This window comes from Ipomoea triloba, chromosome 14 (genome assembly GCF_003576645.1).
Source record: "Ipomoea triloba cultivar NCNSP0323 chromosome 14, ASM357664v1".
Lineage (NCBI taxonomy): Eukaryota > Viridiplantae > Streptophyta > Magnoliopsida > Solanales > Convolvulaceae > Ipomoea > Ipomoea triloba.
Window position 1 is genome coordinate 18561431 of NC_044929.1, and position 11530 is coordinate 18572960.

The 11530-nt window shown below is 35.4% G+C and overlaps 2 protein-coding genes across 3 annotated transcripts; one reads left to right on the top strand and one right to left on the bottom strand.

Annotated features, from left to right (window-relative positions):
• The first annotated feature begins 2943 nt into the window (after nucleotides 1-2943).
• LOC116004493 lies at nucleotides 2944-4615 on the top strand. 2 transcript variants are annotated; one of them, XM_031244564.1, is made up of 3 exons: nucleotides 2944-3264; nucleotides 3449-3569; nucleotides 4249-4615. In XM_031244564.1, exons 1-3 carry the CDS (start codon nucleotides 2998-3000, stop codon nucleotides 4419-4421), a joined length of 561 nt encoding a protein of 186 aa, XP_031100424.1. In that variant the 5' UTR covers nucleotides 2944-2997; the 3' UTR covers nucleotides 4422-4615. The 2 variants fall into 2 exon arrangements, with proteins under 2 accessions (XP_031100424.1, XP_031100425.1); XM_031244565.1 differs by having other exon boundaries at nucleotides 4261-4615.
• A 614-nt stretch (nucleotides 4616-5229) lies between these two features.
• Nucleotides 5230-9307, bottom strand: LOC116004492 (serine carboxypeptidase-like). The gene is made up of 8 exons (XM_031244563.1): nucleotides 8902-9307; nucleotides 8450-8618; nucleotides 7695-7814; nucleotides 6712-6855; nucleotides 6457-6607; nucleotides 6255-6343; nucleotides 5891-6149; nucleotides 5230-5768 (listed from the first exon to the last, which is right to left on the bottom strand). The coding sequence occupies exons 1-8, from the start codon at nucleotides 9246-9248 to the stop codon at nucleotides 5515-5517; spliced, it is 1533 nt and encodes a 510-aa protein (XP_031100423.1). The 5' UTR covers nucleotides 9249-9307; the 3' UTR covers nucleotides 5230-5514.
• Nucleotides 9308-11530: the final 2223 nt, after the last annotated feature.

Below are 11530 nucleotides of genomic sequence, written 5' to 3' on the forward strand. Positions count from 1 at the left end.
TGCAGACATTAAAGCTTAAAAAGGAAGACAAAGGGGACAAAATCGTCCAAACTTACAGATTTCGTCCAAATCTGCCACTGTTTAGTATTTTGACCATATCTCAGCCTAGGAATGTCTAAATGAGGTGATTTTTATGCCATTGGAAAGCCAACTTGAATGAATACAACTTTGTTGAAGACCACAAAGGCTAATAAAGTGTTTTTAAGGGTGAAAAATAGCCTAGAAGTTAAAGCAGTTGCACAGAATTTTGAGAAATGCACTGTAAATTGCACAAAAGCATACGGCCATGCATATGGCCGTATGAGAGGCCGTATGACACCTGCTCTGTTCAGTATTTAAGCTCATTTTGAGCATTTTGAACTCGGTTTTGACCCATAGTTGAACCCTATACACTCCCATTCACTCCCTTTCATATTTTTAGGTTAGATTAGGCTTAGATCTATATTTTTTAACACTTTTGGAGCTTGTAATCTTGGATTTCAAGATTCCACCACCCATTTCAATAAAGAAGCTTTCTTTCCTTTATCTCTTTTCTTTTGCAAGATTTATGTTTAGTACTTGTGTTTTTGTGTTCTTTATGCTATTTAATCATGAGTAGTTAGTTTATGGGCTTGAGTTAGGGTTGTATTATCTATTTTGATGATTAAGTTTTGATTATTGTGAAAAAGGGGAAGAAACCCACCTAGGGTTCTTGAGTTTGAATTGGATTTATTTCTATCTTTCAATGATTAGTGATCAATAATTATTGCTTGTTTTTGGAAAGTCTTTCATTTCAATGGAAGTTGGATGGAAGATTTAAGCCAATCCAATCTCAAACTCATTTTCTCTTCTATGGAAATAGGGGTAGATTTGGGGCTAAATAGCTTTTATTCTTTAAGAACTTAGGTTGGTACACCATGGAAATGGGGCAACCTTTGTTCTAATCCTTGTGAAAACTTGGATTCCTTTGTGCTAGCCTTGAGAACCTAGGGTTAATGTTCTTCCCCCAAACTTAAGTGTTAAAGCATCTAGATGGTAATGCCCCTAACTTGAGTCCTATTTCTTTATTTTGCACTTATCTATTGTTTATATGTGTTTGTTCTATCTTATTTTCGTTTGCTTAGCTTCTTGTTGATTTCCTTGTGCTAGTGTCTAGTTTTGTGATTGCATATTGCGTGCCATAACCCTCAATCCTCAGGGGAACAACATTTCACACACGTACACTCACCATCACTCATCTTTGCTACACATCACATTCCAAGGGGCTTTTTATCATCTAACTTTCCAGCCGACATTGAAGATGCAAATTTTGCCATCCACTTACTTTAGGCCCTATGCCAAGGGGCTTTTTATCATCTGACTTTTTAGTCGACATTAAAGATGCAAATTCTGTCATCTACTTCTCATCTAATGAACGGAGGGACGAGAACTGAAGCAAGGGAATAACAGAGAACCAAAATTGAGAAGTGGTGTCAAGGAGTGAGATCCTAAGCGTCAAGACTTCTGAAGTTCTGTTTATCCTAAAAGAACCGAAATACTTAATAAATAAGAGGTGACTTCTGAAATTCTTTACTGAAAGTACACTCTTGAAGAACAGTTCGTAACTTCATATGTCCCCACTTTTTCAAACTTGGACATGAATGATAACCCGGGGCCGAGGCAATTAGCCTGACCTGGAAAATGAAATCACTATATTCAAGAATAGAGAATCATTAGCACAATTTTCAGAAAGTGAACCGAGTTTCATGTTTTCCCTTCACTAATAACAATAATGTGATGTCATGAGTGCATATTTTAAGCACATTCCTCTCCTTATTCATTGACACATGGCAATATATGACATCTCCAAGGATACTGAGCATGACGCACAAGAAGTTTGAGTTATACATCAGTTCAAGGTTTTAGCTTAAAGAGGGCATATTTAGACTCAAAGCATTGCTTAGATACTAGTTTAAGAAGATAATTAGTTAAATGTCGCATTTGTTACTTCATTTCATTGGTGAAGTGGGAGTCAGGGTATAGCATGAAATTTGAGCACATTTAAGAAAAGAGAAGAATTGAAGTTAAAATGAATTAGAGCAATATCCAAAAAGTGATTACCCCTGCACCGCTATAGTCGAATTTCTTGAAAAATGATGAATTGATGTTGCAGCAGCAGTTGCCAAGTGCTGGTATATTGGCAGTGAACTCAGGCCACTGCAAGCATTGAAATTAAATTAAACACAAGGTCAAAGTGAAAGGAAGTAGTTCAATGAAAACTTGTTCAATTTAAGAAGTACAATTACCAATATGGCTGGAGATAAACGTAAAGAAAATCGGCATCTATAATGTTGTGGAGAAACATAAAGAAAATTGTGTATACAATATGACATATTCTTTTTACATATGGCATCTATATATACTGTCATTTTTTTTAACGGTGACCCTAACGAGATAGTTGAAGTAATTGAGATCTTTATTTTATAGTGATTGCTTCCCCACCGCAGAAATCAGCTAACTTAATCCGCTATCAACTATCAATCATTTGTCAAAACACTCCATATTTACATATACACATATGCATTCTTCTCTGCCAACGGCGCAGCGAGCGGAGCCTGCCTTAGAAACTCAAATGGAAGTCTCATTATTGCACTTTGTTTTCATTTGGCTTAATATTCCTCCGAAAGATCAATCTTGGGATGATGAGGGACCAAAAGTGCATTTTCCAATGTGAAATTCCAAAATTACCCATTGTATAAACGGTGTTAATTGGATAACCTAACAGAAGGACTAAATTGACAACCGTCTCAATAATTGAGGGACCAAATTTGTTCAAATTGAAAGATAGGAAAAACATTTCAAATGTGATACTAATTGAAGGACCAAAAGTGCTTTTTTTTTTTTTCCATTTAAAAATTTATATTTACCTGGCAAAATCAGTATATTCCTAAGACTCCATACGTTATAATCCGTCGCATAAAATTATACTTTGCCTGCGGTTGATCCCCGTAAGGCCGTAACTCACTCCACAGTGCACAGATGAATAGCGGAAGCTCCAGCAATGGCGAGGGAACTTCGAACCCGAGAAAAAGGCCCATTGCTGAAGCCAACCGGACGCCGACCACTACAAATTGCACGATCGTCGCCGTTGATCATGCTAATATCTACTATAGAGTCTGCGCGGGATGTGAAAGGCCCCTCCCTGACCCCAACCCCAACACTCCCTCACCCCTTTGTACATTCTGCTATTCTTCCAATGCCCTCAACCCACCATCCTCTGCTTCCAAGCTCCTCTTCCGCGTCCTTGTAAGTCACTCAAACTTCTAATCATTTACTCCCTAATTTATGTATGTTTCTTTCTATTTTGTTTTTTAATTTCTCGCTGATTCTTGCTATTTGGCTGTGGGATTATTTGATTATTGTGAAAATGCTGGAAGATGTGAAATTTACCGTGCTAAATTTTGCTTGAATTGGTACATGAGCTTCGCAGGTGTCTATAGCTACGGATACAGAGGTATTTGTGGTGATATTGTTTGACAGAGCGGCTAGGGTTTTGTTTGGCTGCTCTGCTGATGAGTTCTTTGAATTCGCCAAGACTCGTCCTTTTGCCGGTAATTTGCACTCCTTGGTGTATCACCTTTTATTTGGAGGGTATATCAAAACTTAGAACTAGGATTTGACATTTGTTCAATTAAAGAAAGAAAGCTGAATTGAATGGGGCATTGTGGTTCTCTTTAAATAAAAATTGAACTTGGAATTCATGTTTCAAAAGTATTCCAGATTAATGTTGGCTATAGCTCTGGGCTTCTATTAGTGCAGCCTTTTTCATCAGAATTAGTTATATATTACTTGCAGAAACATAAGATTTAATGCTCTGAATTATCTTAATTCTTTTTCTCTGAGTTGGTTTGCAAGTGTTAGAGAACAGGAGTCGGAAAAGTCACTTTGTTTTCCAAATTTTAACTCCTAGCTCTAAACTTCTTGCATGGAAACAATAGCTTACTGCTTTGTTCAATCAAAAGTAAATGAGTTTTGCAGAAAATAGACATTTTATTAATTTTTACCCTGGGTAGGAATACGGTAATATAAAATAAAAAGGGACTTCTATTAAAATTGAAGATTTCAAATGTTTTTTGAAATATTAATAATAAAAAAAAAGTTAGTGGTGCTCTGCAAAATAATGCCACAATTAAGAGCATAATGTCAAGTGACAGGAAGTGCATGTCACTGTTGGGCCATAAATTAAATAGGGTGGTTCTAAATTATATTTATTTGTAATGTTTCATGCAGCCGAATGTGCAGGTAAAGCTCTGGAGGGAGAGATGCTGAGGGTGACTTTATCACAGCCCAAAAATGGGAATGCACGTGATCTTAGAGTGGTTTTAGTAGTTCCCTTGAGGTCTGGTTTTCAGCCGATAATTAAAACACTGAGGGAGCTGTATCAGATAAGAGGTGGCTTATAATTATTTATCTTCTTCCTGGTGCTGCATAACTAGTGTCTTCACTGCTTGGCTCTTTTATTTCCATAAACTTCCTTTCATGTTTTGTAAATCCAATGTTTGTATACAAGTTTCTTGAAATGAAATTTTGGAAAATACTTTCAAATTAATCTCTGCAAATTGATTAATAGTACATACAACATGGATATGAAGCAAAAGTTTGTTTGTTAAGACTTTTTCCAATATATGTTAACCTAAATTGGTTGTAGCTTTCTATGTGACATTGTGGACTTTTGCTGACTTTATGGGTTTCTTTTCTCTATTTTAGCTTGACATATCATAGTACTAATGGTTTGCTCGTAATACTACACAAAATAATTTGGTAACACAGGGAGTGAATGGTTCAGGTCCCCTTCCTGGAAGATTATAGTTCATTTTTGTTATGGAATACATATTTAATATATAGAATCTCTATAGATTAGGCAGTCTTAGGGATTTAGGTAGGTAGGCATATGGAAACTTGTTTCCTATTTGTTAGTCTTCTAGTACCTATTTTTATAGGGTTTTGTATTCTCATTTCTATATGACAATATACGACAGCGTATTCTGAAATTTTCTCTTTACTTTCGTAACAATTTTCACGATTATGAAGAATGCCATAATGTTCTTGGTCCTGCCTGGCAAAGAATGTTGTGTTTCAAACATAAAATTCTTGTTAGAAGCACGTTAACATTTTGTTACTATCTGAGGAATGATGGATGGTTTCTATGTTTTGCTATGCGTAATGTAAAGGGCCTAGTTTTTTAAAGCAAAAAAGCGCAACAAAGCAACATTTTAAAGCGCAAAACAAGCAAAGCAGCTGTACAGCTGTAATATTGACTTATATATGTGAGAATCTGTGAAGGAATGTATTCCAATTTGATCAAAGCTTTTGTAATCTGAATGCTTTTAAATGAACCATTTGAGTGACAAATTGCAGGACATCAATAGAAGCCCATAGGTGCAATTTATATCTACATAAGCACATGAATTGATTAAACTGGTATCAGGACATCAATTTGAGGAAGCTGTGTGAAACAGAAAATTTTTTGTATTATGGCTCTTATAGTTGCGGTAGTCACATGGGAGCAAGATGCCCTTTCACTGCTGATGCAAGTTTGCCTTGCATCCACCTCTGAAGCATTTCCAGTGATGCCTTGGGTTGATCCATTGGAACCATGTGGCCGGCATCATGGACCTTAAGAAAAGTGAGTGGTCCATGGTTCTTTTGTATCCCTTTCTCCTCTCCATCTACTGTAAACGGAACATTTGGTGCTGCAAGAAAGTCTTTCTGACCGGACCATTCCATGGCATGAACCCATTTTGAGTTACCTATTCATATAAGATGCAGTTCGATTACCATTTGGTATGTAGCTTTCAATTAAACGTAGCCTTCTATAGTAATCTTCATGACTGTTATGTATCTGTTGTATTGATAATCAGTGAAAGCTTACCGAGCCAGTTGCAGATAAGATCATATTCCCCAGCGTATATAAGCAGATTGATTCCATCCTCAAGCAGTGGAGGAATACCGACTTCAAGATTCCTCATCCAGTCCAAGATCATTGCCTGGTAGACAGCAGAACTGCATGAAACAAAATCGATGTCCCCAACACCGAGGGCACTTCTAACTGTGTCCTTGTTGAGTAAAGTTTCCATGTTCGAGAAGTCGTAGCAGAGGTCCCCTTCACAGCTCTTACGGATATCATAGTACTGCAGATCATACAAGGCAAGTTCTTACTACTTCATTAGTATTGAAAAAACTGTTTTGCTTGAACCAAAATAAAAGGGACGGGGAGAATAAGAAGGATTTCTTACATTTATATTGCCCGCAATCTCCAGTATCTTGTTGAAGATGTTTGTGCAAGTGTAGTAAGCCGCCAAGCAAGTATTTCCACCCTCGGTTCCTGGTGAAAATGGGAAGGCACGGCATGGCACTCAATGTCGGGGAAAAGCAGGCATTGAACTACAGAATGTGATTGAGGGAAATCTTGATAAGAGCAAGGAATGAAGAGTTTACCACAAAGCTTGATTGCTTGTTTACATTTAGGAACAGACTTGTTTATGGTGCTATGATCAGATTTACTGATCAAATTATTGTCCAAAGCATAGTCAGTGTAAGCTTCATACTGGATTTCTGGATTTGTAAGTCCATTGCCAATGGCAAATCCCTGATTGAACATCAGTCAATTCAAATGGCATCACAGTGGTGTATCCAGAGAATATAAAGTAGTAACTAATTAATACTCCATTAAATCTGGATTAGTGCTTTTACCTTGAGGTTTATATGAATTCCTTCCTTGTTCTTGTTTCCTTGGTTAACCCTAGAAGCAAATGCAGGAATGTAATGCCCAGCATATGATTCTCCTGTTATGAAGAAATCATTCTGGACATATTCAGGGTGCTCCTTGAAGAAAGCCTGTCATTCACTGTATTTTAGTACAAATCCTTCTTTTTCCCCCAAACTGTGATTACTACAATACTATTATAAATGTTTAAACCAAATACCTCAACCACCAATTGTACTAAATGCTATTTTTGGGTATTTTGATAGAGACTCGGTGTTGAGAAACATAAATGTGCAATCCAACTATCAGCTTAGACTTTTAGTTGGGAAGGAGCACATGTAGAGTCGAACACGTGAGGGAGTGTGTTGAGCATATAATATATACGGAGTATATAAACATAAATGTGTAGTCTTTATGATTGTTTAATGACTTGTGAGTGATCAAAGTTTATGTGCGAAAATATCCATTTATACGACATGTTTTTGTAGAAGGTATAATGTTTGTTCATATATAACATTTTGTCACTCACAAGTCATGTGATGAAATTCAATAGGATTTCACTGAATTTATCACCAAAGGAACCAAAAGTGAATAAAAAATTAAAAATTGTATACCTATAGTGACAATTTTTGTAGTTGTATATTAACAGTAGAAATGCCACTAGACTCATAAAATTAAAAATGACAACGACTCATACCATATGTTATACTTTAGAATTAAATGGAGTTAATATTATACCTTATATATCAAATTAAATTTATTCTTAATTGGTGAAACTCGAACCCCTAAGAGTACCTTTTGTCTATAATAGGTTGGTGATGGCAATTGATGAATGATTTGGCTGTTGGGATGTCGTTTTAGTATTAGATTAAATATCCACAATAATATAAAGAGACAAGCATGACCATAATACCATTTAATAATTAGTGCAATCATTAAGGTCCCCCCCAATCCCACCCCACAGGCATACCTGCAAGAAATCGTAGAGATCATTGCTGACACCATTTTCGTCGTGACGAAGGTCATCTTCATCTGAACTATAGCTGAAACCAGTCCCGGTTGGTTGATCCACATATATAAGGTTAGAAATCTGTCAAATAAAAAATTAATTAAAATTAATTTTTAAAAAAAAGTTAAGTAATAGCATAAAAAATTATGACCAAAGTGTTTTAAGTCAATAGGGGGTTGAACCACTATAGAATTTTGTATGTGACAGCCAGCTAGAATGTCACACTGGAGCAATCATTCCATGCATATATCATTCATATTATTAGGTGAATTGAGAAACTTTGTCTAGTGATGAGTTGTGATCCAAAACTGATACACTCGTGACATATGGCCTATGGATTTTTATCTTTAAAGAATCTATAAAGTTGAGATTTATTAATTTTATTGGACTAGCACTCATTATCAAGTTCAAATTTTTAAAACAAAACAGTCAATAATGTCATGCTACATGAACCTAATTGTTGTTACTGATTTTCTTTTAAAAAAGATTTATTTACTAAATTAGTGGATGTGTTGGATTTTGTAATAATGTTGATTTGAAAGATTATTTTGTCAATAATAATAATGTCACATGGATCCCAAATATAATAATTTTATTACTTTTAATCTTAAATTTTCAAACTGATCATAGGAGTGGTCCTTGGAATAATATTGATTTATGCATTGATATCGACCAGTACAATAGACAATAATAAAGTGATGGGTGATTGAGGTTACCCTGTCCCAACCATAATCATTCCATATGAGAGACATGTTGTTTGCAATGTGAAAAGGTCCATTCTCATAGAACAAAGCCAATTCACTACTGCATCCTGGTCCTCCGGTTAGCCATATAACCACCGGGTCTTTCTTGTTGGTTCTTGATTCAAAGAAGAAGTAGAACATCCTACGAAAATCCAAACACTATAATAAGAAACAACAAAGCTTGCAAGGACAATTCAGTTAATTCTTAAGTGATAGACAAAATTCAGTCTTCAAAATCACAGTGTGACAGTTACACCCACTATGGTAGACTCCTTGTACTGTGGCACAGCCGTTCCTGCTAAGTTACCTTAATTGATCTTGTCGGGTTGAAAGTGGGACCCTAGAGCGAAGGAGGCCAAGAGACAACAAAGAAAAACATGATAGAATAATTGATTCATGTGATCATGTTTCATAGACATATATACCTTGCATCTTTAGTATGTGGGAGCCTATAGTAACCGGCATGATGTCCCAGGTCTTCCACGGAAGCCCCAGGGTTTCCCAGGTAGTCGAACTTGAAGCGCCTCTCGGCGAGCCTGGGCTCGTCGGCGGCCACCGGAGGATGCTTGGCGGCGAGATGGTGGTGGCCGGGGATGAGGTTGAGTTGCCTGATCAACTTCTCGGCTTGGCCAATGGGGAACTGCGGATTGGAGGACGCAAAGAAACCATCTTTTTCTGCAGACGAAAAGATCGCCAGACAAAAGAGAAGTAGCAGAGGAAGAAAAGAAGAAGAAGAAGAAGAAGAAGGGATTAGAGAGAGATTTGGTGCCATTTCTCTTTGTGTTGGAGTGCAAGTTATGGTTGAGATTTATAAAGGGAGGGAGGGGTTAGTAAGAAATGTGATGAATGTGGGTGGGAACATAGTGAGAGGAATTTAACGGCTGTGTGTGTTGTTGTGGGCTGCTGAATTTCTTGGGGGGAAAAAGTAAGAATAAAGGGAACTTTTTTCGTATAATTATTCATCTTTTCCCTTTTGTATTATGATTAACTGGCAAATAGCTTTTGTAATGGAGTTAAAGTAAATTAATAAGTTAGGGAAAATGGTGAAATAAGTAATTAAATTTTATACCTAAAGTCAATTAGGCACCTAAATTTTAAAAAAGTGCAATTAAACTCTCAAACATGTCTTTTAGTTAAATTTGTCAAATTTATTGGTAAAATTACACCATCGACTGTATTTTTTGTCATTGACTAAAGAATTTTACTAGAAAACATCACCATCGACCAAATGGTAGCATTCTCCGGTGAAGGCGACCAATAAAGGTCGCCTTCTCCGGAGATGGAGACCAGAACATGTCACCTTCTATGGAAAAGGCGACCAGAAAAGGTCTCCTTCTCCGGAGGTAGAAGCTAAGGCGACCAGAACTGGTCACCTTCTCCCAAAGAAGGCCAACTAGAAAAGGTCATAGAAGGGGACTAGAACAGGTCGCCTTCTTTTCTAGAAGGTGACCAAAAATTCTCTCGGAGAAGACAATTAAAAGCGGTTGTGGCCAGAGATTCGTCGGATATTTTGTGGAATGAGAATAACTGTCTATAACAGGTTTGTAACCGGTTGGTGGATCTAGTTGCATGAAAATAATATGTTTAAGGGTTTAGTTGTACTTTTTTTTAAAATTTAGGTGTCTAATTGATTTTTTGTATAAATTTAAGGGTATATTTGACTATTTTTCCAATACATTATTATTTACTCCTTATTAAAGAACAAGAAGAGTTTGAGAGGAGTACCTAAGAATTGAAATAAAGACAATTTTTTGTTAAGATTAATTCTATGGCTTCACTCAAGGGGTCAAACATAATTAGTTAAGCCAACTAGTGGTTGAATTCCTTAACATTGATGATGCCTTGTATGGGAACTGCAATAAGAAGTTTGAATTGGATGTCTAACTTAAAATTATGAAGAAAAAAAATTACAAGAACAATTCACATTTTTGGTCCCATGTTATATGATAATTGTAAATTTAGTTCTTAATTAATATAATTGTCATGAATTGCAAATGTATCCTTTAATTAGTCAAAAAAAAGTGGTTATTTTCATTTTTGAAGACCAAAATAACTACTTACAAAAATTATACTTTTGATCCCAAATATATTTCATAAAACAAAAATAAAAACTTTTGTGACTGATTAAGTTTCATGTCAATCAGGAATTAAACCTACACTTTTCATATAATTTCTTATTTTACAATGATAGAAAGGGGCTGGGTAATAGCATTTTTATAACTAAAAGTTATTTTATTTACAAAAATTCTATTTATAATAGTTTCCTCATGATTATAGTTTTGTTTAAAAAAAAATTATAAATTCAAGCCACTAAATTACAAAATTTTGACATGACATAGGGAGACATGGGAATAGTGATTCATTAATGAATAATGGATCATTGCTTTTAATTATGGAGTACACTTGACTTTTAGACTATGATTACACATCAACATGGCCATTTCTCTTCAATTGCTTTCCCTTTAATTTGTTTGTGGGCGTATACCTTATATTACTATAATTATTATTTTAATAATAATTATAATAATAATAATTATTATTATTATTATTGTTATTATTATTCTCTGTGGTCCCCGTGGAGCACTAAATTATGTTCTCTTTAGAAAAAATTGCAGTATGAAATAGTACTTTATCATATTTTAATATATATATATAAAGTGGTTTATATGAGATGGAGGTAGCTGGTGCATGCATAATTCCTACTTACTATTAACTACTGGAAAATTAAAAGCCAATCAAAATTATACTGTTCATATTCAAAGTGATGGGTGTTAAGATACATCAGTTGGTAAGAACTAATGAATTATTTTATTTTGGAATAAGTGTCAAATAGGCCACTGAACTACACACAAAAATGCAATTAGGCCATCGAACTAAAAAACAATGCAATTGGGTCCCTGAACTACACGAATTAATGCAATTTCATCCAAAATGACCTGTTTTACCTGATGTGCCGATTACCTATTTTAAAAATAATATTTTAAATAAAATAAATAATTAAAATTAAGAAAAAAAAAACTACCGGATCGTCTCCATGGCCGGAGCTTCGTCTTC

Coding starts and splice junctions, on each gene's coding strand:
- LOC116004493 (XM_031244564.1), top strand. CDS start 2,998: ATGAATAGCGGAAGCTCCAGCAATGGCGAGGGAACTTCGAACCCGAGA. Junction 3,265..3,448: donor AGCTCCTCTTCCGCGTCCTT/GTAAGTCACTCA, acceptor TGAGCTTCGCAG/GTGTCTATAGCTACGGATAC. Junction 3,570..4,248: donor CAAGACTCGTCCTTTTGCCG/GTAATTTGCACT, acceptor TGTTTCATGCAG/CCGAATGTGCAGGTAAAGCT.
- LOC116004492 (XM_031244563.1), bottom strand. CDS start 9,248: ATGGCACCAAATCTCTCTCTAATCCCTTCTTCTTCTTCTTCTTCTTCT. Junction 8,619..8,901: donor CCACATACTAAAGATGCAAG/GTATATATGTCT, acceptor GGATTTTCGTAG/GATGTTCTACTTCTTCTTTG. Junction 5,769..5,890: donor TCTTATCTGCAACTGGCTCG/GTAAGCTTTCAC, acceptor TTATATGAATAG/GTAACTCAAAATGGGTTCAT.